Genomic DNA, 27,369 nt, shown 5'->3' on the forward strand with positions numbered 1-27,369 from the left:
TTAATTTTGTATCCTGCAACCTTACCAAATTCATTGATTAGTTCTAGCAGTTTTCTGGTGGCATCTTTAGGATTTTCTATGTATAGTATCATGTCATTGGCAAATAGTGACAGTTTTACTTCTTCTTTTCCAATTTGTATTCCTTTTATTTCTTTTTCTTCTCTGATTGCCGTGGCTAGGACTGGTTATCCATTTTAAATATAGCAGTGTGTACATGTCAATCCCAAACTCCCTAAATATCCCCTCCCCCACCCCTCCCCCTCCCCCACCCCACCCCAGTAACCATAAATTCCTTTTCTAAATCTGTGGGTCTGTTTCTGTTTTGTAAATAAGTTCATTTGTACCATTCCCTTCCCCCTTAACTCTTTGGAGGAGTTCCTCAGAGCTATCTGAGAGGCTGTTTCCCAGGATAGTCCTCAGTAAGCCCCCAGTAAATCTGAAACTCCCAGCTCTCACCCTGTGCAATTTCAGAGGACAGAAACAATGTTAATATCTCTTTCCTGGAGTAGGAGTTGCAAAAGAAGATATTAATGCCAGTCAGTGTTTTTGTTTTAATTATCTCTGTTGCATTATACACACACACACACACACACACACACACACACATATATATATATCATCTATATCTATAGCTATAGAAATGTATGGTGTGTGTGTATAGTATATTTCATATGATTATAATACAAGGCTTAAGAAGTGACCTGGGAAAGGAGGATATTCAAAGAGCTACTCAGAAGACATGTGACTCTCTAGTCAATTAAAAACAAAACATAGAAAGCCAGAGGGGAAAAATCATAGAACCCACAAATTATTACAACCCTTCTGGCAAATTGGAAAGGGTCAATGAGCTAGTAGTTCCAGGAAGAACAATGTAGAAAAACATGGAACTAAGTATAAAGCATGACTAGGATGCTGAAAGTGTGGGAGTTGTACCAGCCAGACAGCTGGGGTGCCTGGTCTATTTCCTACTGAGGAAACTAAGGGAATCCTGGGAGGTATTTGAGCACAGAGACTGAGGCTATCCTGTTCACTACCCATCACTGCTTCCTCAGAGCTCAGGACCCTTCATTACCATTGATTACAGTTTATTCCCTCTCTCCATCACCCATTGGCTCCTCCAGCCACATGCCCCATCCATTCAACACTGTCTTGTGTTCAGGGCTGCTTCACAGAGGTACAAAGTTCCACTGGTTCCAGTCACAGGGCACGGAGATACTCTGCAGGTTGAAGTTCAGTTTTTGCATGATGTGATTGGCCCTATCTACATGGGAATACATGGGGAAGCCAAGTTTGTCTAGAGCCTGAACCTGGACATAGGTGAGGTAGGTGATGAGGCCCTGGGCCCGGTACTCAGGTATGGTGCCTGCCATCCGCAGCTCTCCTGTCTGGTCCATCAGGGCCCAGGACACAGGGGTCCCCTCAGGCCCCAGCAGGCAGAAGGTGGGGAAGGCCCGGATACAGCGCTCGATGAATCGCTGGCTCCTCTCATTGCCACCAAAATGCCAGAATTTATTCACCAAGGCAGCATGGGTAGGATCCAACGATGAGAGTTTCAACATCTTTTGATGGCTATTGGGAACAAGGGGAAAGAATAGCCCATAATATTGAAACTGTATACAAGCCTGTGTATCCCTGTCCTTTGAAATAAAAAGCTTTTGCTTTAGCCTCCCAGGCCTCCCTTGAGTGTCAAAAGGCTAACTTCAGAGTTAGTGATTAGAAAATGTGAAGACCTAGAAACAGAAGAGCTGTTGGGCTGAGAAACTGCTAACAATTTAGACTATAAATCTGCCACATGGCAGAATCACTGAACTCACAATTCCCTGCAAGATATTGATAAGGGCCTGACACACATTCCTAAGTTGGTTTTACAGGAAGTAGATCCCCACCAGATGAAAACTGCTGACCTCAAGAACATGGACCCTAGACTGGTTGAAACCAGAAGGTTGATGATGCTTGAAACTTCACCTTGATGTCAACCAATCCAGGAACTGTGCACAAGCTGACCACAACCCTGCAGCACCCTCCCTCACACTGACTTTAAAACCCCTTCCCTGAAAGCCACTGGGGAGTTCAAGTCTTTTGAGCATGAGCTGCCCATTCTCCTTGCTTGGTGCCCTGCCATAAACGCTGTACTTTCCTTCACCACAACCCAGCGTCAGTAGATTGGCTTTACTGCAAGTGGACACACATGACTTCTTTTGCTATTTCGTTCAGTAACAATATCACATATACTGTGGAGTATTTTATTTGTCCCCTGCCCCAATTGTTCTGAGAGGGGAATAGGAGCATATTTAAGCATAAGTGCTCTGTAGCCAGGCTGCCTGGGTTCATAATCCGACTCCTTGGGTGATTTGGGGCTGATTACTTCATTTCCCACTTCCTCTATTTCTTCATCTAATAAATAAGGATGATAATCACACCTCCTTTATAGAATCATTGTGAGGCTTAAATGAGTCAATGGATGTAGGGGCTTAGAACAAGCACCTGGCAGATAATAAATCCTCTACAGAAATTAGCTACAATTGTTTCATTTGGTCTCCGCTGCAACCTTCCAACCTAGATAGGGCAGGTGTTCTTATCCTTATTTTACACAGAAGGAAAAAGTTGCAGAGATATAAACAAGTGCTCCAAAGCACATGCTAGCAAGCAGTGAAGCCAGAGCTTAAAATGTTGATGTCTGAAGGTCCTTGGCTACCATGTTGAACAAGTGGGGAGGCTGAAGTCCAGAAAGGGGCAGTGACATGGAGTGCAGGCAGCCCCCGAGGCACAGAACACTGAATCTGAAGGCATCTGCAGGCTGTAAAGGGGCTTTGGGAGGTGTCCTGGAAAGAGCCCATGAGGTGGAACTAGGAGATCTAGACTCAAGCCCACTATGCCCTTAACCATCCATGTGACCTGAACAAGCTATTTCATCATCTGAGTCTGTTTTCTGTCAGGAAAATGGGGATAATATCTCCCATCCTGTCTATCCTCAGTGCAGACAAGGGGATCCAGAGAGATTCTTTGATACAAAGTGAATAAAACTCTCCCAGGAGTACAAACGGAAGGCCATGGGATTGGGCATCTTCAGCTCAAATCTCCACCATCAGTGTTCAGTTCTATTCAGTGTTAGACTGGACATCAATGGGGGAAAATATATTATTTGTTGAAATTCTCTTTATTGGAAAACTTTTGCTTGTCAAGTGAATTTACTGAACACATTTATTAAATACCTACTATATACCAGGCACTGTTCTATCTGTGGAAGATCTATCAGTGAACAAGACAGGGAAGGTACCTGCTCTCTCTCGTGGGGTTTGCAACGTTGTTGGGGAGAGTTCAAACATCCAGTAAGTAAGACTGCTAACTAAATTAGCTAATTTCAAATAATCATAAGTGCTACAAAGAAAATAAAAGTGGGTCATGTGTGGAAAATAACTGGGAAGTGATTTTAGGTGGAGTGGTCTAGCCTGGACTCTCTGGAAGGTGACATTTGAGCAGTTCTGAACAGCAAAAGAAGTCATGTGTGTCAGGATTGGGTGGGGTGGGGGCAGAGGGAAAAGCTGACTCAAAAGGCCTGAGCTTACAAACAACCCAATCCAAAAATGGGCAGAAGACCTAAATAGACATTTCTCCAAAGAAGACATACAGATGGCCAAGAGGCACAGGAAAAGCTGCTCAACATCACTAATTATTAGAGAAATGAAAATCAAAACTACAATGAGGTATCACCTCACACTGGTTAGAATGGGCATCATCAGAAAATCTACAAACAACAAATGCTGGAGAGGGTGTGGAGAAAAGGGAACCCTCTTGCCCTGTTGGTGGAAATGTAAATTGATACAGCCACTATGGAGAACAGTATGGAGGTTCCTTAAAAAACTAAAAATAAAATTACCATATGACCCAGCAATCCCACTACTGGGCATATACCCAGAGAAAACCATAATTCAAAAAGACACACGCACCCTAATGTTCATTGCGGCACTATTTACAATAGCCAGGTCATGGAAGCAACCTAAATGCCTATCGACAGACAAATGGATAAAGAAGATGTGGTACATATATACAGTGGAATATTACTCAGCCATAAAAAGGAACGAAAATGGGTCATTTGTAGAGATGTGGATGGACTTAGAGTCTGTCATACAGAGTGAAGTAAGTCAGAAAGAGAAAAACAAATATCGTATACTAATGCATATATGTGGAATCTAGAAAAATGGTACAGATGAACCTGTTTGCAAGGGAGAAATAGAGACACAGATGTAGAGAACAAACATATGGACAGCAGTGGGGGAAAGGGGGATGGGGGGGTGGGATGAACTGGGAGATTGGGATTGACATATATACACTAATATATATAAAATAGATAACTAATAAGAACCTGCTGTATAAAAAATAAAATAAAATACAATTCAAAAAAAAAAAAAAAACCTGAGCTTGCAATAGACCAGTGTTGTTGGGGGCAGTAAGCAAGAGAGGAGATGAGGTCTAAAAAGTAGATGGGTGTTGGCTCTTATAGGGTCATGTTGGAGTTCCGAATTATTTCCAAGTGAGATGGGAAGTACTGGAGTCTTTTAAGCAGGGGAAGAACATGGTCTGATGTGCATTTTTTTAAAAAAAAGATTTCTCCGGCTGCTTGGCAGAAGATGGATGGTTAGGAGACCGAAGCAAAAGCTGGAAGAGAAGGTAAGAGGTTTAGTGGGTTGAATGGTGTGTCCACTCAAAAGGTATGCCCACCTGGAACCTGAAAATGTGACCTTATTTAGAAAAAGCATCCTTGCAGGTGTAAGTACATTAAGGATCCCAACATGAAATCATCCTGGATTATCTAGTGGGCCTTTAATCCAATAAAAAGTGTCCTTATAATAGACAGAAGAAAAGACACAAACACACACAGAGAAGCCCATGTGAAGGCAAATTCAGAAATGAGAGTGATGAAGCTGAGACAGGCTGGGACCTGGAACCCTTTGCTGCAGTGCTACAATGCTTGCACCTGGACAAACTTCTCCTCGGGCAACAAAATACAAAGAAACTATAAGAAACTAAAAATAACTGTGTGCATGTGCAGTTGGGGCAAATTATGGACAAAGGGACAAAAAGACCAAAAACGCCCAATTCCCACTTCTGAAGAGCCAGGAGCAAAAAACAGGGTGTTGGGAGCAAAAGCAGGGCACTGCTCATGCCCCCTGCACACAACACCACCAAAGGGGTGGGCAGGCCACCTAAGCCCCGCCTCCGGCCTGACCCCTGGACACACCCCTACCCTCACCCCATATAAGGAACCAGCTCGAGCCCCTGCCTCAGCCAGCAAGCAAGCAAGGGAACCTGTTGCTTGTTCCTCCTCCCCCCTGCTGCAGCAAGCTCCCAATAAAGCCTCGCCTGAACTTCTTGTCTGGCCTCTAATCAACTTCTATTGATTGGGGAAGGCCAAGAACCCTGGTTGGTATCAAAGCCACAAGCCAAGGAATGCCTAGAGCCACCAGAATCTGGAAGAGGCAAGGAAGGATTCCCTCCCAGAGGCTTTGAAGGGAACAGAGGCTCGCCAACCCATGGACTTAGGACTTCTGGCCTCCAGAACTGTGAGAATAAATTTCTGCTGTTTTAAGCCACCCCAGTTTGTTGTGCTTTTTTGCGACTGTCCTAGAATGTGCTGGCTAATTCAGTGGTGACAGATATGAGACTTCTTTCTCTTTTGTTTTGTTTTGTTTTTGTTTTTGTTTTTTGCCACGCCACGCAGCTTGCGGGCGGGATCTTAATCAGTTCCCAGACCAGAGGGATTTAACCTGTGCCCTCGGCAGGCAGTGAAAGTGCAGAGTCCTAACCACTGGACCACCAGGGAATTCCCCAGAGCAACTTCTTTCAGACTTACATGGACTTGTATTTATCACCATTGGGTGATACGTTTTTTTCATCCAGCAAGGAAGTAGCCAATTTCTTTGCTGTCTCAGAGACCATATAGAGAAAGCACTGTGTTTGCTTCACCTTGCCCAATTTAATAGCCGCAAGATTTTTTATCACATCATCCAGGCTGGATTGTGAACCTAGATGGAGGAAATGAATTATATGAGATATCACTGTTCCTTTAAGTGTCAGGAAAAAGCTGTCCAACGGCTGCAAAGTTTGCAGAATTCGAATTTCGAATTATTAAAACTCGTGTTCCATCATGAAAAGACTTCTATGGGATAATGGCAAATCACTCTCATATTTAAAAATAATTCAAAATTGGGATAATACTACAATTCCTGAATACATCACAGTACAGTTATGACCATCAAAGGAGATAATGTATAAAGATAATAACCAAAATTGATTGAAAAATTCTATGCACTCAGTGCAGTAGATTGTTGCTACAGTGGTCTGAGTTTGTTCTTCTTCGCTATTGTGACTTTTTTCTCCTTAACTGACTATGGGATTGACCATGAAACTTGCTTTGGCCAATGGAAAAACAGCAAATATGAATCAGTAAAAAGCTTGAAAAGTGACTATGCATGGAGGTTTGCCTTTTCTCTCTGCTCTTGAGAACCTGTGATTTCTATACATCACCCAAGCCACTTCATCGGCACAGTCAGTAGCCAGCACAGACAAACCCAGCATTAACAGCCAAACTTGAGATTATGGCTAACTTAGTCCTACCAGCTCACTGACAACCCCTAGGTGACTGCAGCCACGTGGGTGAATCTAGGAGAGACCAGCAGAAGAATCACCCAGCTGAGACTAGTCCAAATTGCTGACCCACAAAATCGTGAGCTAATAAATGATGGTGGTTTGCAGTCACTATTTGGGGATGGTTTGAAAACCTAACTGGTAAAATCAGGCATAGTGCTAAGCGCTTCTCATTCAAGATCTTATTCACTCTTTAAATGGCTTATGTTTTGGGTACTATACTAATCCTCATTTTTATATATAAGGAAACTGATCCACAGAGAGGTTGTTCCTTGCCTTAGATCACAGAACTACTAACAGGCCCAACAAGGTCACAATTTTAGGTAGTCTGACTCCAGAGAATTTTTTTTTTTTTTTTTCTGGTCGCGCAATAGCTTGGGGGATCTTTGTTGCGGAATCTTAGTTCCCCGACCAGGGATCGAAACTGGGCTGGACCTCTGGCAGTGAGAGCACAGAGTCCTAACCACTGGACCGCCAGGGAATTCCCAAATACATTCTTAACTACTAAATTCCTCCTTCGCAAATAAGACAATGATAAAACGGAGATGAGACAGAAGGAAAGCTCTGCTCCCATATTCAAGCTCTCTAATAGATCCTGGAATAAACCATGAATCCTTAGCTATTAAGAAATTGTGCTATTCATGATTTCCTACGTAAACCCCATGTACTGCAGTCTTCAAGTTCTAATTCACTATTGTTGGAGGAGGTCATCAAGAAGACGTGCTACCTGTTGACCCATGAGCTGGACCCAGGCAATTGGAGGTTACCCACTCCCTCCCCTCCTTGAAATGTGCTTCCCACTTGCCTTCCCAGCTCCCAGAAGCTGCTCCAAGGACACAGCCTTGAGATTGAAATGTGGTGTTGAGATATCTGGATTGGGTACATGACTGAACCTAGTTAAGGCCACTATATAAATGTTTAAGATTTCGGCAGGTGGGTGAGGTGATATACTCATCCTTCAGTCTCCTGAGACAAGCCTGGAAGTTCCCCTGCTTATTAAGCTTGCCACCTACCAATCGGAAGTGGTTTGCCCGTTTCTTAGGTCTCTCCTTGCCATACATGTATATGGGGGCTGGTTTCAGATTTCACCTGGGAAGCTCCCAAATAAGTTTGTGAACTAACAACTATGGAGGTAGTAGTGGCAGCTGAGAGAAAGAATGGACAGCAGGTTGAGTGTCTAGGACTTGGAGTAAAGATATAGAGGATGTAGGACTGTAATTCAAAATGAAAAGTGAGGCTTCCCTGGTGGTGCAGTGGTTGAGAATCTGCCTGCTAATGCAGGGGACATGGGTTCGAGCCCGGGTCTGGGAAGATCCCACGTGCCGCGGAGCAACTAGGCCCGTGAGCCACAACTACTGAGCCTGCGCGTCTGGAGCCTGTGCTCCGCAACAAGAGAGGCCGCGATAGTGAGAGGCCCGTGCACCGCGATGAAGATTGGCCCCCGCTTGCCGCAACTAGAGAAAGCCCTCGCACAGAAACGAAGACCTAACACAGCCATAAATAATAAATAAATAAATTAATTTATTTATTTTTTTTAAAAAAAAAGAAAGCTGGGATTCTATTCTCTCTCTTAAAAAAAAAAGAAAAATGAAAATGACACTACAGATACAGACATGGGAGATCTCAGTAGCCAGCACACATCCTGGTTCCCTTACTTTGAATCTGCAAATGTTGCTTCCAGTTGATGACTTCTGGCAAACCAAGGAATTCCTGACATTTCTTAGGGTCCTTGGAGTAGACTTGGTAAGTATTGGTGTAGTGATCAAGGTCATCTGTCATCTCCTGTTTGGGTTGGGAAAAGTAGAATCAACCAAAATGCTTGTATTTAGTGATTGCCATATTCGTTTTCAGGGTTCCACTATATTATGATACTTTTAAATACTAAAATATTAGTTTTTTTGTTGTATTGATTTTATTGAAGGATTATTTACATTATGAGATCAAGTCAAGGACTCCCTGATTCAATTAACAATGAAAAATGTCCTGAACAAAACTACTCCTAACTCAGTTATTGCTTTAAATTTTCAAACCAAGCAAAAATGATCCATTTAAAATTATTCGTCTATCCCTCCATAAAACTCATTAAGAAGCTTGAAAAGTGACTGAGCACTGAGGCTTGCTGTCTCTTTCTGCTCTTGAGAACCCTGTGCCTTCTATATGTCACTGAATCCACTTCCATCAGCATAGTCAATAGCCAGCAAAAACCGAGCTAGCATCCACTTGGGATTGTGACTAATCTAGTCCTGCCAGCTCATGTAAAATGACAATTGAGAGGCAAAATCCCTGGCCAAAAGAATAAATCTTGCTTTAGTGCAAAGATTTTTAGAACATGTGGTCTATGAACACGTCTTTATTAAAACCGATACAGTTAACAGGTTAGACAATCCTCCTATAAATTATGAAACCAAGAAAAAGATGAAGTAGATTTGCTTTCTTTAAAAAAAAATCATACCATTGTTAAACAAACAACAATTCCACCAACAATTAAAAAACATACTCATTTAGAAAACCATAATTCAAAAAGAGTCATGTACCACAATGTTCATTGCAGCTCTATTTACAGTAGCCAGGACATGGAAGCAACCTAAGTGTCCATCAACAGATGAATGGATAAAGAAGATGTGGCACATATATACAATGGAATATTACTCAGCCATAAGAAGAAACGAAATTGAGTTATTTGTAGTGAGGTGGATGGACCTAGAGTCTGTCATACAGAGTGAAATAAGTCAGAAAGAGAAAAACAAATACCATATGCTAACACATATATATGGAATCTAAATAAATAAATAATGGTTCTGAAGAACCTAGGGGCAGGACAGGAATAAAGACGCAGATGTAGAGAATGGACTTAAGGACACGGGAAGGGGGAAGGGTAAGCTGGGACAAAGTGAGAGAGTGGCATGGACTTATATATACAACCAAATGTGAAATAGATAGCTAGTGGGAAGCAGCCGCATAGCACAGGGAGATCAGCTCGGTGCTTTGTGACCACCTAGAGGGGGTGGTTAGGGAGGGTGGGAGGGAGACGCAAGAGGGAGGAGATAAGGGGATATATGTGTATGTACAGCTGATTCACTTTGTTATAAAGCAGAAACTAACACACCATTGTAAAAGCAATTATACTGCAATAAAGATGTTAAAAAAATAATAAAAATTAAAATGTGATTAGGAAAAAAACCATACTCATTTAAATATATCTAGCAAAATTATTAACACTGATATGGGATTATTTGAGGATGAAGGAATAGATAAGAGGAAAAAATTGCTTCAGCCAGTGAAGAGTCAGAAAGCTTTTTGTCCTATAATATCTGGAAAATATTAAACAAAAATACACTTCTTATTCAGCAAGGATACTCCTGATCAAACTATTTTTAAGAGTGATGTCACCAAAATGTCAGTGTAGAAGACCCCAGCCTCTGTCCCTCACAAAGATCAATAATTAGACAGCTACTCATGTACAAAAACAGCTCTGGGAGAGCTCTGCAGTCCACTTAAGGAGCTTCAGCAACACAGTAGAACAAAAAAACCTGAGACTAACTGCCCAAAAATAGAAGAAAGACAGCCTTATTTTGCCTGCATCATCCCATCCACCAAGCCAGCACTGCTCAGTGCTGACAGGGAAATCCTTATCTAGAAAGAGCTCCCTCTCACCAAGAAAGGAAGACCAGCTTCCCAGCCTTTTAGGGCACCACACAAAGGTCCCTCTTCTGTTTCATCCCACCCAGACTGGCAAAACTGAGATGTGTAGAGATGGTTAGGAACAAAGAAGAAAAGCAGGGGCTACCAACAGTAGCCATGTGGTGGGAGCGATTCACAGTTTACCCTGACCTGCTCTGCAGAAAAGCTCAATAGCTTTCACCCCTAAAGAAACCAATAGTCAGTATTGGACCCCCTGCAGATTTCATTAAGTTTTGCCCCACAGGTATTCACATTCTCTGATACCAGCCACCTGAGCCCCTCTTTACTCCCTTCCCCCATCAGGGAACTGCACCAGCAGTCAGCAGTCAGCTCTGCAGCTGCATGAGTGCAAGACACCAGCCTGGACCCCTGCAGCTGACAGCCACCACCTAGCACACGTTTGGGGCTAGCCCCTCCAGCTGTATACTTGCATGCCACTGCCTGATGACTGTCACTAGCCTCCACTGCCATTTGCACATTGAGAAGGAGACTATGCAGTCTCAGGAGAGCACATCGATAGCTAGGTCCCCACAGCTGTTTGTGGGCCTGGATCAGGCCCTGTCTTCTGTGACAGTAACTGCAGTAACCTGCAGCTGGCCCCTCCTGCTGTCCACCTGCATGCCCCCAGCCCAGCCCCCATCACCAGTCTCCAGTGCTGTGCACTCATGGCACGACTCAGCAATCATTGGAGTGCATGCCAACACCTAGGGCCCCCACAGCTGCCAGTGCACCTGCAGTTGGTCCTGGCCCTTGCTGCCTGCCCTGGCCTCCACCACTATGTGTGTGTGTGCAAATGGCCCCTGCCACTACACAGGAGCCTGAAGCTGGCCTCTACAGTTGTGTATGTGCACACCACTGGCTCCAGCCACTACCACTACCTGCCCTGGCCCATAGCCACTGCACTAGGAGGTACCACTGAGAACCCCAACAGCCTGGCAGCCACTTTGGACCCACTGCAATGCTCACCAAGGATCACATAGTCATCAGTGTGGATCCCAGTAGCCTGAGTCGAAAAGACGTCACACACCCCCCCAAACAAGTGTCACTACATGCCCTTGCACTTGGTGCACTGCACCACTAGACTTGGGGTCACAGAACATTCCAGAATGCCTCTCCCCACAGGTAGAATTGTCCCTTACCAAGGTCAGTCCACAGAGTATGGAAGAGGTGACTGTTTCTTCAAAAGTTCAGGCACCTATGCAAGGATACAGGGATCATAAAGAATCAGGGAATCATGAAAGCACCAGAAGAATACAGTAAACCCCCAGTATCTGGTGCCAAAGAAATGGATATCCAGGAATTTCCTAATAAAGAATTCAAAATAATTTTTCAAAAGATGCTCAGAGAGCCATAAGAGAACACAGATAACAATTTAACAATATCATGGACAACAATACAAGAACAAAATGAGAAGTTCAGGGATGGAAAACATAAAAAAGAACTAAACAAAAATTTTGGAGGTGAAGAATACGGTGACTGCACTGAAGAATTCAATAGAGAGCTTCAATAGCAAACTAAACCAAACAGAAGAAAGAATGTGAGCTCAAAGTCAGACCAACTGAAATTACCTAATTAGCAGAGCAAAAAGAAAAATAATAAAAAACAGTGAGGAAATCCTACATGGTCTATGGGATACTATCAAAAGAACCAATTTGTGAATTATTAAAGTTCCAAAAGTAGAAGGTACGGAAAGGGGGAAGAAAGTTTATTTAAAGAAATAATGGCTGAGAACTTCTCAAATCTTGAGAGAAATTTGGATATACAAGTTTATGAAGCTCGTAGGTCACCAAACAAAGTCAACTTAAAGAGAACCTCTCTTAGACACATTATAATAAAACTGTCAAAACCCCCCAAAAGGCTATCAGCAGATTTCTCAGAGACCTTGCAATCCATGAGAAAATGGGGGCAATATATTCAAAGTGCTGAAAGAAATAAACTGCCAACCAAAAATACTTTACCCAGCAAAGTTGTTCTTCATAAAAGATGGCAAAATATCATTTTTAATATCTTGCTATCACTATTTGTTTGTGATATTTGTTTTTTTATATTGGATGTCTATTAACAAATTATTATAGCTATAGATATTTTAATATTTTGTCCTTTAATCTTTATACTAGAGTTAAGTGGCTAAAAACCATAATATTACTATATGAGAGTATTCTGAATCTGACTATATGCTTACTTTTACCAGTATGCTGTATATTTTCATATGTTTTTATGTTACTAATTAGCATCCTTTCCTTTCAGCTTGAAGAACTCCTTTTAGCTTTTCTTTCTTTTTTTTTTTTAAGAAAGAATTGGAACATTTTTTTCAATGTTTCACTAACTTTCACTAACAGACAAAAACTGAGGAAGTTCATCACCAAAAGACCTGCCTTATAAGAAATACTGAAAGGGGAACAGTTCTCAGAGCTTTCTGAGTTGCTCTTCCCAGGTTATAATCCTCAAATTTGGCTCGAATAAAATGTTCTGATTCCTTCTTAAAAAAAAAAAAGAAATGCTAAAAGGAGTTCTTCATGCTGAAAGGAAAGGATGCCAATTAGTAACATAAAAACATATGAAAATATACAGCATACTGGTGAAAGTAAGCATATAGTCAGATTCAGAATATTCTCATATAGTAATGTTATGGTTTTTAGCCACTTAACTCTAGTATAAAGATTAAAGGACAAAATATTAAAATATCTATAGCTACAATAATTTGTTAATGGATATCCAATATAAAAAATATATAAATAGTGACATTAAAAAAACATAAAATGGAGGGAGCAAAAGGATAGAGTTTTTGTATGCAATCAAAGTTAAATTGTTATCAGAGTAAAATAGACTCTTATATTTATAATATGCTTTACATAAGCCTCGTGGTATCACAAAGCAAAAACCTACAGTAGATTTACAAAAGATAAGAGAAAAGAATCAAAGTTTACTGCCACAGAAAATCATCAATTCACAAAGGAAGTTTGCAAGAGGAATAAAGGAACAAGAGGACTACAAAACAGCAGAAAACAATAGGATGGCATTAATAAGTTCTTACCTCTCAATATGTACTCTAAGTGTAAATGGATTCAATTCTCCAATCAAAATATATAGAGTAGCTAGATGGATTAAAAAAAAAAAAAAGATCAACTCTATGTTGCCTACGAGACTTTAAGCTTTAAGGAAACACATAGGCTCAAAGTGAAGGGATGAAAACGGCATACCATACAAATGGAAACCAAAAGAGAGCAGGAATAACTATATTTGTATCAGACAATATAGACTTTAAGCCAAGAATGATAACAAGAGAAAAAAGAAGGCCATTACAGAACTTTGATGAAAGAAATTGAAGAAGACATAAGCAAATGGAAAGATATACCTTTGGATTTATGGTTAATGAACTGGTTAAGGTTTCATGGATTGAAAGAATTAATTTTGTTAAAATAATCATATTACCCAAAGCCATCTGTAGATTCAATGCAACCTCTATCAAAATTCCAACAGCATTTTCACAGAAATAGAAAAAAAATCCTAAAACTTATATGGAACCACAAAAGATTGACTAGACAAAGCAATCCTGAGAAATAAGAACAAATCTGGAGGCTTCATGCTCTCTGATTTCAAACTATACTACAAAGCTGTAGAAATCAAAACAGTAAGGTATTGGCATAAAAATAGACACATAGACAAATGGAATGGAATTGAGAGCCCAGAAATAAGCTCTTGCATATATGATCAACTAACATTTGACAAGGGAGCCAAGAACACTCAATCAGGAAAGAATAGTCTCTTTAATAAATGGTATTGGGAAAGCTTAATAAGCACGTGCAGAAGAACGAATCTTACACCACTCAAAAAATTAACTCAAAATGGACTGAAGCCTTAAACATAAGTACTGAAACTGTAAAAACCTAGAAGAAAATATAGAGGTAAAGCTCCTTGACATTGGCCTTGGCAATGATGTTTTGGATATGACACCAAAAGCACAAGTAAAGAAGGCAAAAAATCAACAATTGGGACTACATCAAACTAAAAAGCTTCTGCACAGCAAAAGAAAAAATCAACAAAATGAAGAGGCACCTATCAAATGGGAGAAAATACTTTCAAATCACATATCAGATAAGGGGTTAGTACCCAAAACATATTTTAAAAACTCATACAATATAATATAAAAACCCCCAAACAATCCCATTAAAAATGGGCAGAGGAATTGACATACAAATGGCTAACAGATACATGAAAAAGTGCTTTACATCACTAATTATCAGGTAAATGCAAATCAAGACCACATACATACCAGAATGGTTATCATCAAAAGGACAAGAGATAACAAGTACTGGGGAAGCTCCGGAGAAAAGGGAACCCTGTGTACTGTTGGTGGGAATGTAAATAGGTGTAGCCACTATGTAAACAGTATGGAGGTTCCTCCAAAAATTAAAAATAGAACTGTCATATGAATCAGGAATCCCATTCTGGGTATATGGCCAAAGCACATGAAAACAGGATCTCAAAGAGATACCTGCACTCCATGTTCACTGCAACATTATTCACAATAGTCAAAATATGGAAACAAAAAATGAATGGATAAAGAAAATGTGGCATATCTTTACAATGGAATTTCAGTCAACCACAAGAAAGAAGTAAATTCTGCCATTTGTAACAACATGGATAGACCTTGTAGGCATTATGCTAAGTGAAATAAGTCAGACAGAGGAAGACAAATACTGTATGATCTTTTTTATGTGTGGAATCTTAAAAAGCTGAATCATAGAAACAGAGAGTTGAATGGTGGTTACTAGAGGCTGGGGAGGCCTAGGTGGGGGAAATGCGGAGATATCAAAAGGTACAAACTTCCAGTTTGTACCAGATAAATAAATTTATTGTACCAGATAAATAAATTCTGAGAATCTAATATACAGTATGGGGATTATAGTTAACAAGGCTGTATTATATACAGTTGACCCTTGAACAATGCAGGGGTTATGGACCCCAACTCGCCATGCAATTGAAAATCTGCATATAGCTTTACAGTCAGCCCTTGTATCTGCTGTTCTGCATCCACAGATTCAACCATTCTCAGATGGTGTCGTACTGTAGCATGTAATTATTGAAAAAAATCCTCATATAAGTGGACCTGTGCAGTTCAAGCCCATGTTGTTCAAGGGTCAACTGTACTTGAAAGTCTCTAAGAAAGTAGATCTTGAATGTTTTCACCAAAAAAAAGAAATGGTAATTATGTGACCTGATGGAGTGTTAGCTAAAGCTATGGTGGGAATCATTTAATGATATATGTGTATCAAATCTACACATTGTACATTTTATACTTACAAAATCTTATATGTCAATAATCGCTCATAAAGCTGGACAAATCTTATTTTTAAGACTGTATTTTTGAAAGTAGCTCAGGTTTCTAACAATAATTAAAAGTCTTCATTTTCAGATTATTTAATTTGGTTATTTTGAATAATGTTTCTTACCAATTTCACTTCTATATAAGTTCTATAAAATATATTTACATTAAAATTTTAGATTTTTACTTGATATTTTAAAATATCATTATATGTTTTATTTTTAAAATGTCTTAACTATTCAGTTTCACTAATTAAAAAATTATCATACAATATGTAAACAACAATTCCAACTATGTCAGTTGCTCCTTAATTTTCCTTAGTTCACTCTGTTGTTTCAGACCTTAGGCCTTGCAACTACTATTTTCTCTGCTTTGAGTTCAGTCCTTCCCTGCCACCATGTAAAAAATCTTATTTGTCTTCAACATCCAGTTTTGGTAAAATTTCTACTAAGAAGCATTTCTGATCCTCTCCCTGCAACCTCTACCACATATAGTCTTTTTCCTGCCCTGTTTTATTTGCTTTATTGATGACAGTAGGTTATAACACCCTGCAGCATCTCAATGGGAAGACAGTATCACAATGAGAAGTTTGGAGTTAGCATGAATGAGTTGGTGTGGTTTCAAAATTGGTGTGTTTAGAAGGTAGGAAATATTTTTTTTCCCCTTGGGTTAAGGCTTTAAAATGGGTTTCATTTATTACAATGCAGAAATCTAGCCTGGGAAATGCTCCTTTGATACCTTTAACGAAAGTGACCATCTACATAATCCTACATTACCACAACCTCCCACTGGTTGCCTCTATTCCCACAAACTGGGTGCAAGAAATGACAAAGTGTGTTTGGTCTTAAGCAGCAGCAAGATGCTATCTGTGTTTTGATCCTGCCTGTTTCACACGACGCTGTAATTTATCTGTGGATTTATCTATAATCTCCAGGCTGTGGGCTTTTTGAGGACAAGGACTTGTTAACCAACACCTCGATTCATTTCTATAATCCCAGGGTCTACCACATTGCCAGGTGCATGGTAAGCACATAGCAAATATGAACATACATGCATATTCATTCCACATCTGGCACCTTACCTGCTCCTGAGGGCGGATAACCACTGTATTAAAATCAGGCCACTTGTCCACCAGGGCCTTTAGCTTGAAAGGGTTTCCCTGGTTCATGTGGAAGGTGGTCCCATAAACCTGCAGTATCCCAAGAAAGTGAGAATGTCAGCTTATTAGGAAGAGATGGCAAAGTGCCTTGTTTGATCAGGACAAGGTTTATTTCTATGAAATAATGAAATTTTTTGATTGGAAGGCACCTAATGAGAATTTCTGCAGACCGTTTTTTAGGTTCTAATTTTTGCCCCAGTAAATATATCTTTAAAAAATATTCATATAGAAAATATTCAGACCAATGAAATTTATGAATAAAAGTTATGAACTCTCCCATTGTAGAATTTAATAAAATCTTTAATAAATTTCCTTCTATTCATGTACACACGCAACAAACTTCACAAAAAATGAAAAATATCAGATACACTCCACTTCAGGTGTTTCCAACTTTTCAGTGTAAACAGTGACCCTTCAAAGAATATCTTTTTGCAGAAATCTTTGCATATGTACCTGATATTTGCTTAGGGAAGGTTTTTAGAAGGGAGATTGCTGGGCCTAAAGTTATCTACATGTTTTAGGCTTTTTTTTTTTTTTTCCTGTTGTTTCTTTTTTTTTTTTTTTTTTTTATTTATTTATTTATTTATTTATGGCTGTGTTGGGTCTTCGTTTCTGTGCGAGGGCTTTCTCCAGTTGCGGCAAGTGGGGGCCACTCTTCATCGCGGTGCACGGGCCTCTCAGTATCGCGGCCTCTCTTGTTGCGGAGCACAGGCTCCAGACGCACAGGCTCAGCAATTGTGGCTCACGGGCCTACTCGCTCCGCAGCATGTGGGATCCTCCCAGACCAGGGCTCGAACCCGTGTCCCCTGCATTGGCAGGCAGACTCTCAACCACTGCGCCACCAGGGAAGCCCATGTTTAAGGCTTTTTAACATATATTTTTAAATTATCCTCTGGTAGAGGTAAATATTTCCTACCAATAAGTGGAGTCTATAGTAATTAAAGGTCAGGGACAATTGTCTCTTTGGTCCTTTTATAGTAAATAAAAATAAAGCCAGATAGTCTACCTACAGAAGAATGCTTACCTTTCTCTTCCCCAGAGTAAAAGGATGGTTTACAAATGGTTAAGATTGAGGAAGGTGAATAGATTCAACTCACCCCAAATTATGCCAGGTCTTTCAAAGCTTTAGCCTCACATAAGATGCATCCACAATTCACCCCACTGTAAATTTATGGTCTGATCTGTAATAACAGTGGCTAATATTTGCATAGCTTCTCTGTGTGCAAGGCACAGTTCCACCTGTTCAACATAAAGTCTTCTTATCCTGACAATAACCCCAAGAGGTTAGAGCTCTCATTACTCCCTTCTCTTTTTTTTTGGCTGCGTGGTTTGTGGGATCTTAGTTTCCCCACCAGGGATCGAACCCAGGCCCTGGGCAGTGAAAGCACCAAGTCCTAACCATGGGTCACCAGGGAAGTCCCTCATTACTCCCTTTTTGTATGAGAAAACTAAAGCATGTAAAAGTTAAGCGATGTGGCGTCGACATACAGCTTGACGGTGGAAGAGGCAGGAACAGACCCAGGCAGGCTGGATGCTGAGTCTGCCCTTTCAGCCACAGAACCAACGCGATATCACTGTCATCAACCTAACCCCCATGGTAGGATTAGGGTGCATGTTCTTGACAAAACTAATAATAGAAATTGAAATATACAACTTTATCGACCAATGTCCAAGGCGTTATGCCCAGTGGATGAGCATAATGGTTAGTACTTGGCTTCAAGGGTGAACCTGCCTGGAATAAAACCCTGGCTACTTACTGTGTGATCTCGGTAAAGTGCAGAGACCTGGTGTCCCTGTGCCCGTAGAACACCACACCCAGGATTTTGACATTGATACAGTCAAGATGTGGAACAGTTTCACCAACACGAGGATCACTCGTGCTGCTCTATAGAGTCACACCCATTACCCTCCACTGCTCACCTCCTCCTTCACCTCCAGCAACCATCAATCTCTTCTCCATGTCTATAATTTTGTTATTTCAAGAATTTTATATAAATGGACTCATGTAGCATGTAACCCTTTGGGATTGGCTTTTTTTTCCCACTCAGCATAATTTTCTGGAGCTTCATCCAGATTGTTGCAGGTATCAATAGGTCATTTCTTCTTTGTCATTTAGTAGTATTCCATAGTAGGGATGTACCACCGTTCATTTAGCCATTCACCTATGGAAGGACATCTGAGTTGTTCTCAGCTTTTGACTATTATGGATAAGGTTGTTATAGACATTCATGTACATAGTTTTGTGTGAAAATAAACTTGTATTTGTCTGGGGCAAATGCGCAGGATTGTAATTGCTGATTGTGTGCTGGTTGCAAGATTAGTTAGAAACTTACAAATTGCTTTTCAAGAGTGGCTGTACCGTCTCCCATTCCTACCAGCAATATATGAGAGGTCCAGTGTTTCCTCATTCTTAACAGCATCTGAAGTTGAGGGCCTATTTTGCTCAAAGCATGCAGGTAGGCTCAGGTAAGTTGAAATTGGGTAAGTGGATTATATTTCTGGCCTCAAGAGTAACCAGTTGGGCAAGTTATTTAAGTTTCCTTGGTCAGATACATCATCTACAACATAGGGAGAAGAGTGACACCCTCCTCATGTGGGAGTTTTGAAGTTTATATGAGTTCACAGATAAAGCCCCGTGGCTGGGACAAGGTAAGGGCTATAAGTGCTTTCTATTGCCACTAATGAACTGCGCTGGTGTTGTTCTGACCTTGAGGTCCCCATTGGTGCTGGTGCTGGGCAGTGGTTGCATGTGACTTAAGCTTCTATCTTTAGGTGTAAAAGGAGGTTTTAAAAAGCAGTTTAGGGACTTCCCTGGCGGTCCAGTGGTTAGGACTCCACGCTTTCACTGCCGAGGGCTTGGGTTCGATCCTGGGTCGGGGAACTAAGATTCCACAAGATGCATGGCCAAAAAATAAAAAATGAAAGAAAAGCATTTTATTCATTTCATCAATCCTCTGAATGTTAAAAATGAAAATATAAATAAAATGTGCATAAATCCAGCCACTTTGTAACAAATATTGCTGCAATAAAATAATGAATAGTATATAATTATTTCTAGGTCTCCTCCATGGATAGTGCACAATCTTTTGGATTTCAAAGAAATAGGAGTTGACCTATTAAATGTTCCAAGAAGGTACATGGTGGTTAACCTTGCTTTGGGCACAAATGTTTAAAAATTAGTATGTACTTACTTAGATCAACCTTTTAAAGAGAAATCAAGGAAATGTTTTTGAGTCTGCAGAGAGCGGTTTTTTTGCCACTTCAAAGTATCAGGCAAGTCATATTACTGAGACCTGTTTCCTCTTCTGGGACATGAGTATAATAGACCTCCCTTGCCAAGAGGTGGTGTGAACTATGTGAGATGCAGCATGAGTGAGTTCCTGCCACAGAATGGGTGCTCATTAAAAGCTCATTCTTTTTCTCACCTCTGTTACAAGAAGACGCAACCATTTGGTTCCCTAAGAATGTCCCATGCTCACCTTTAAGGACTCAGGGAGGCTCTTCCTTAAGTATTTTTCTAGCATCTGCAGCATCTGTGGACCCTGTAAGTGGAGCATCTTGGCAGGTACCTTAGCCTAGAGAGAAGACCAAGAAACAGCCAGGAATGAGAAGATACTGAACCAATAGGAATAGATTGGCACACATTTACCTGAACCTTAGAAGATAACAGGTGAGATAAATTTGCCTAGAAAACTGCTTTGGGAGAGGGGGAGAAAGTATAGTCACCATAGATTTCTAGCCTTACTATGAAGGACAGGAGTTTAGAAGAGCATCATAAAAGTCCTGAGGGGGTCACCTCATAGAAGACACAAAGAAACAAGAGCCGAAGATTCTATCCTAATACCTATGTCCAAGCCCTTCTTCAGTGCCTTTTATTGGTGTCACTGTCACTGAAGTCCTCACCAACTCCAAGGAAGGATGAGACGGGCAGAAAGCACAGGGCTCTCTTTCTGATAATTTTCGCTTCACTTTCTTATACTACCCTGAATTTCAGTCATTAAAGACACATATATTTTAACAAACATATTCTTTTCTAAATTGAAGTATAGTTGATTTACAATGTTGTGTTAATTTCTGCTGTACAGCAAAGTGATTCATTTATATATATATATATATATATATACATTTAAAAAAAATATTCTTTTCCATTGTGGTTTATCACAGGATATTGAATATAGTTCTCTGTGTTATACAGCAGGACCTTGTTGTTTATCCATTCTATATATAATAGCTTACATCTGCTAACCCCAACCTCCCACTCCATCCCTCCCCCAACCACCTCCCCCTTGGCAACCACAAGTCTGTTCTCTATGTCTGTGAGTCTGTTTCTGTTTCATAAATAGGTTCATTTGTGTCATATTTTAGATTCCACATAGAAGTGATATCATATGGTATTTGTCTTTCTCTTTCTGACTTACTTCACTTAGCATGATAATCTCTATTTGCACCTGTGTTGCTGCGAATGGCATTATTTCATTCATTTTTATGGCTGAGTAGCATTCCATTGTACATACGTACCACATCGTCTTTATCCATTCATCTGTCAATGGATATTTAGGTTGTTTCCATGTCTTGGCTATTGTGAATAGTGCTGCTATGAACATAGAGGTACCTGTATCTTTTTGAATTAGAGTTTTGTCTGGATATATGCCCAGAGTGGGATTGTTGTATCATATGGTAATTCTATTTTTAGTTTCTAAGGAACCTCCATACTGTTTTCCAGAGTGGCTGTACCAACTTACATTCCAACCAACAGTGTACAAAGGTTGCCTTTTCTCCACATTCTCTCCAGCATTTGTTATTTGTAAAGTTTTTAATGATTGCCATTCTGACTGGTGTGAGGTGGTACCTCATTGTAGTTTTGATTTGCATTTCACTAATAATTAGTGATGTTGAGCATCTTTTCATGTGCCTATTGACCATTTGTATTTCTTCTTTGGAGAATTGTCTATTTAGGTTTTCTGCCCATTTTTCGATTGGGTTCTTTTTTGGTTGTTGTTGTTATAGAGTTGTATGAGCTGTTTGTATATTTTGGAAATTAAACCCTGTTGGTCGCATCAAACAAACACATTCTTTAAACGTGCAAGTGCATCTTTCATGATTAAGTTGCTGTCCATGATTATCCCAATGTCACCACTAACAAGCTATGTAATCTTCAAAAAGTTACTTGACTTCCTTGTTCCTTGGTTTCCTCATTAATAAATTCTCTGAAAAGAGATCCTATCTTAGAAAATTGCTGTGATAATTAAATGAATTAATACATATTAAGTGCATAGAAAAGTTTCCAGCATATATTAACTCAAAATGTTATTATTTTTACCATTGTTATTATTAATATTGTCACTGGCCGTTAACTACACAGTAATTCAAATCAGTCCATTGGGTTGTTCTGCTGTATTGAAGGAATGGGATGTAACTTAAACACAGACCACGATGTGAACGTCTTCAGTTAGAATAGTGCCCTGGGAAAAATCATAGACATGAGGATTAAATGAAGTAATCCATGCACTGGCACCAAATGAATGAAAAAGTGCATGTAAAACTCTTAGCAGAGTGCCTAGCAGAGAATAATATTAATATGTCATTATTATTATCATTCCCTGAAGGAAGCAGGAAAAAGGTAGATTTATGTACTTAGTCCTTTTGTGCTGAGGCACTTTACCTTTCCAGATCTCTGGCCAGCATGTTCTTGGCTTTCTTCTTTTTAGGAACATATGCCCTTTGGCATGGTCAGTTAAGATACAGACTTGTAGAGATGGAACCAGTGTTGCTTACTTTCAATGGGAAAATGCTTATGGTTCCAAAGATCTCATTTACCTTTTGGAACCTGCTGTGTGAACAGATTTGAGATTGCTTGAATGAGTGAATATTCTTGACTTTTCCACGTGTGTATCCTGCCCCACACCCCCAGGTGCTCTCCAGTTCTTTGGAGACACCAACAGGCCATTTTGTTCCCTATGTCCACTTATTGGTTTGGGGAGAGGAGAGTCTTTGACAGCATCACTATAGCTGTGGTTATATCTTTTAAAAATACATTTATTGTTGAATAATTTAAATGGGCATAATTAAAAGCATATATAGGGTACAATTCTATGGGTTTGACACACGTATATGCCTATGAAACCATCACCACCTTTCAGATATGGAACATTTCCTTCATCCCCTGTGTTTCTTGATTTCTCTTTGTAGTCAGTTGCTCCCCATTGCTAGCCTATTCAAGAACTGATCAGCTATCACTATGGATTAGTTTGCCTTATATTGAATATAATGTAATCATACTATGTGCTTTTCATGTGGTATAATGATGTTAAGATTAAAACAATTTGATCACATAACAGTTGTTTGTTAATTTTTATTTCTGAGTATTATTTCATTGTAGAAATATACTACAATTTATTTATCCATCCATTTGTTCATAGGTATTTGGGTTGTTTCTTTTCTTTCCTTTTTTTTGGATATAATAAGTAGAACTACAGTGGATATTCATGTAAAAGCTTTGTAGTGGTTATATGTTTTCACTTATCTCAGGTAAATACCTAGGAGTGGAATAGCTGGATTGAATGGAAAGTATATCTTTAACTGTATAAGAAACTGCTAAACAGTTTTTTCTAAGTAGTTGTTTCATTTTACATTCCTACCAGCAAATCATGAGAGTTCCAATTACTCCACACTTCAACAATGCTTTGGACTGTTGGTCTTTTTTTTTTTAATTTATTATTATTTTTAAAAATTTTATTTTGTATTGGAATATATTTGACTTACAGTGTTGTGTTGCTTTCAGGTTTACAGCAAACTGACTCAGTTATACATATACATATATTTGTTCTTATTCAGATTCTTTTCCCATATAAATTATTACAGACTATTGAGTAGAGTTCCCTATGCTATACAGTAGGTCCCTGTTGATTATCTGTTTAATATGTAGTAGTGTGTATCTGCTAATCCCAAACTTCTAATTTATCCCTCCGCCCACACCTTTCCCCTTTGGTAACCATAAATTTGTTTTCTAAGTCTGTGAGTCTGTTTCTGTTTTGTAAATAAGTTCATTTGTATCATTTTCGGACTGCTGGTCTTTTAAATTTTAGCTAAACTATGGATGTGAAGAGTTATCTCATTGTGGTTTTAATTTATCTTTTCATGATGACACGGTACTGGTAATTCATGTTCTTTTTAAAAGCTTCTTGATCAGTTTAGAGCAGGGTTCCTTAAATTTAGCACTACTTCTATTTCAGCCCAGACAATTCTTCGCTATGGGAAGCAATTCTGTGTACTGTAGAACATACAGTAATGTCCCTGGCCTCTACCCACTAGCCATCAGTAGTAACACCTCCACTCTCAATTGTGAAAAACAAAAATGTCTCCAGACATTGGCTCCATCTCCTTGAGAGCCTCAGGATAGTGGAAGTCTAACGTTCCGAGAGGCAAATGTGACCTTTTATCCAGAAGCGTCTTGTAAGAGGTAAAATGAAGCAGAAGAGGCAAAATGAGCTTGATGCCAAATTTCTGGGGTTGTAACATTGTTATAATACTGCAAATCATGTAATGTGAGACTGCTCTACATATAGGCATGCACACATACACACAGTGGAAAGTACCACCACCACCACCAACAAACATATTGTCCAGTTAATAGGGTAGACTGAAACCTGAAGAGGCTCTAGAACACTGTACAGTCAGGGTGAGCTTTTAGCTTTGGCAAAGGGCAAAGTCCACAGTTCAGACCCAGCCTTTGCCTTATTGGAAATGTTTGCAAAATGTTGAACAATTCAAGCAGAGAAAACAAGTTCTAAAGAATAGTTTTATAAAACAACATTCACAAATAGGAACAAACAAGACACAAACTCGATGTCTAGCACTGGGATAAGATTACATAAATTATGATCTCTTAGTATGTTGCAACTCTAGGAACCATTAACATAATAACTATCACACACACACACACACACAGGAGAATACTAAAATAAAAGGAGAAAATGTAGAACATAAAACAGTACATAATTCCTGATTATAATAGGTAAATCTTTGCTTACACATATTCTATATGCAACATATATGAGAATTGTAAGGATGTAGAAAGATTAATTTAGAAGGGAAAACAAAATATTAAAAGACATTTTATGGGGGCTTCCCTGGTGGTGCCGTGGTTAAGAATCCACCTGCCAATGCGGGGGACATGGGTTCGAGCCCTGGTCCGGGAAGATCCCACATGCCGCGAAGCAACTAAGCCCGTGCACCACAACTACTGAGCCTGCGCTCTGGAGCCCTCAAGCCACAACTACTGAAGCCTGTGAGCCTAGAGTCCGTGCTCCGCAACAAGAAAAGCCACCGCAATAAGAAGCTCGGGCACTGCAACGAAGAGTAGCCCCCGCTGGCCACAGCTAGAGAAAGCCTGCGCGCAGCAACAAAGACCCAATAGAGCCAAAAATAAATTAAGCAAAAAAAAAAAGACATTTTATGGCCATAGCATTATCGATAAAATCTTTTAAATTAACTTTCTTTTTCACATGATTTGAATTAACAGTAAATCTGGCCTGCATTCTGGTCCACATTCCTCTGCATATTTCCTCTTTGAACAGAGTACTTCACTTTCCTGGTTAACCTGTATCTAAAGAAAAAGCTACCTCCTTTAGAAAGTTTCCTAAAGGACTAAATAGAACGATGTTTGCTTAGTATCTCAGCACATTAGGTGCTAGATAAATGTTACTTGGATCAGCATCCTTCCTTGCAAATGTTATTACTTCTCCACTCACCCACCAGCTCCCCAAATCCCTCCATATCATTTATCTGCTTAGAACGAAACCTGGCTTAATCCTTCCAAGAATTTTTTCCACAGTACACCTGCTGTATACAGAGTACCTGCAATGCATTATTTCTCAAATTGAATAGACTCCCTTTTCTTCAACCTAAGTGTCAATAAATAAGCTCGGCCCTTCATTTGGAAACCAACAAGAGCATTTGATTTTTCCCACCTTGTCGTGAGAGAAAAATGAGGAGGCAAGTGTCACAAAGCAGTGATTCTCTCCAGTGAGATGAGCCCTCACCTTGTCTCCAAGGAGAAAGGTTCCCAGGAACGAATGAGAAGCAGGAGACTTTTCCAGAATATGAACTTCCCTTTATCCTGGCAAGTACAGCCAGGAACTGCAAAGTGTGTTTTGGTAATTTTTCTACAGAAATAGCTAAATTGAAGCTGTTGAAGTAGACCTTGTCCCTTTAAAAGCAGTGGGGACAAGCTTCTGTTAGCTGGTGTGGAATCCAGTAGCACCTGGTCCCTCCCTCTAGGTCACATGTTCTGCTGCCTCTGCAAATTTGGGAGTCTGATTGTAACTAAGGGTTTGTATCCTAATCCTACCATTTACCAGCTGTGTGTCTTTGACCAAGTCATCTAATCTCTCTGTGCCTCTGTTTCCTCATCTATAGGTGAGGTAAATTATACTACCTATTCTCACTAGGTTGTTTTTTTTTTCCAATTTTCTTATAAATTTTATTTTGTTTTTTATTTACTTTATTTTTTTATTGGAGTATAGTTGATTTACAATGTTGTGTTAGTTTCAGGTGTACAGCAAAGTGAATCAGTTATCATATACATATACTTACTCTTTTATAGATTCTTTTCCCATATAGGTCATTACAGAGTATTGAGCAGAGTTCCCTGTGCTATACAGCAGGTCCTTATTAGTTATCTATCTTATATAAAGTAGTGTGTATATGTCAATCCCAATCTCCCAATTTATCCCTCCCTAGGTTTTTGTTTTTTTAAGTTAAATGGGCTAACATTTGTGAAATGTTTAGGTAAGTGCCTGACAAATATAAAATGTATATTAATGTCTCTTAAATGAAACATAGCAAAACAAAATTACCATCATGTAGGGTAAGCTGCGTATGTAAATATCTCTCAAAATATTTAGTGAAATACTTTTTCCCTGTGGTTATGGATCCAGCCCCTTTTGATATGATCATTCTAATGTGACACAATGAAGAGAAGAATGTCAGAACGAGATGACATGTTGTCCTACTACACCGTCCTACACAGTTATACACAGTGTGAGCTTTTCCTAGAAACATCTTCACCAAATTCCTCGTTTATGTTGACTCAAGGCGGCCGTTCCTAACTAGCTCATTATATATAAGTGAAGATGCACAAGTCACAATGTTAGATAAGGTTTTGCCTTAATTTGGGATTCCTGTTATTCAAGGAAAACAAATTCATGTTAAAACATTATCTGTAGTCAGATAACATACAGAATGTATCTTGCAAATAGAGATAGACGTATGGAGGCAAATTACTTTTACAGTATCAGGGAACTAACTTAGGAAAAGAAACAGTCTCCTGTTGTAAAAGCATAGAAAGCCAGGGGGAATTTTATTTATCTTACATATAGATTGTTCCAGCTTTCCTTTGGTGTTAATCCACTGTGTTTGCAATGGCACAGATTCTTACCAGTCAGCCAAAGAAAACTCAAGATTGTTCCATTATCCTTAACTCTGTGGGTTAAAGAACATAAACTAGTTTGATATGGCTGCATAGATTGAAGTGTGTTCTTTATTATGATAGTCATTA

General features: G+C 39.6%; 1 protein-coding gene across 1 annotated transcript; it reads right to left on the reverse strand.

The window, feature by feature from the left end:
* Positions 1-659: 659 nt before the first annotated feature.
* Positions 660-25,968, reverse strand: LOC133099629 (glycine N-acyltransferase-like). Its single transcript, XM_061203391.1, has 6 exons — positions 25,853-25,968; positions 20,291-20,386; positions 16,734-16,841; positions 8,301-8,427; positions 5,852-6,023; positions 660-1,569 (listed from the first exon to the last, which is right to left on the reverse strand). Exons 2-6 carry the CDS (start codon positions 20,366-20,368, stop codon positions 1,167-1,169), a joined length of 888 nt encoding a protein of 295 aa, XP_061059374.1. The 5' UTR covers positions 20,369-20,386; positions 25,853-25,968; the 3' UTR covers positions 660-1,166.
* Between the last annotated feature and the right edge of the window lie 1,401 nt (positions 25,969-27,369).

Source organism: Eubalaena glacialis, chromosome 10, assembly GCF_028564815.1.
Source record: "Eubalaena glacialis isolate mEubGla1 chromosome 10, mEubGla1.1.hap2.+ XY, whole genome shotgun sequence".
NCBI classification, from domain to species: Eukaryota; Metazoa; Chordata; class Mammalia; order Artiodactyla; family Balaenidae; genus Eubalaena; species Eubalaena glacialis.

What these genes read in the sequence shown, in the direction of transcription:
- LOC133099629 (XM_061203391.1), bottom strand. Translation starts at nt 20,368, where the DNA reads ATGCTCCACTTACAGGGTCCACAGATGCTGCAGATGCTAGAAAAATAC. An exon ending in GCAACATTTGCAGATTCAAA is followed by an intron (nt 6,024 to 8,300) that starts GTAAGGGAACCA and finishes TCCTCCATCTAG; the next exon opens with GTTCACAATCCAGCCTGGAT. An exon ending in GGTGATAAATACAAGTCCAT is followed by an intron (nt 1,570 to 5,851) that starts GTAAGTCTGAAA and finishes TGTTCCCAATAG; the next exon opens with CCATCAAAAGATGTTGAAAC.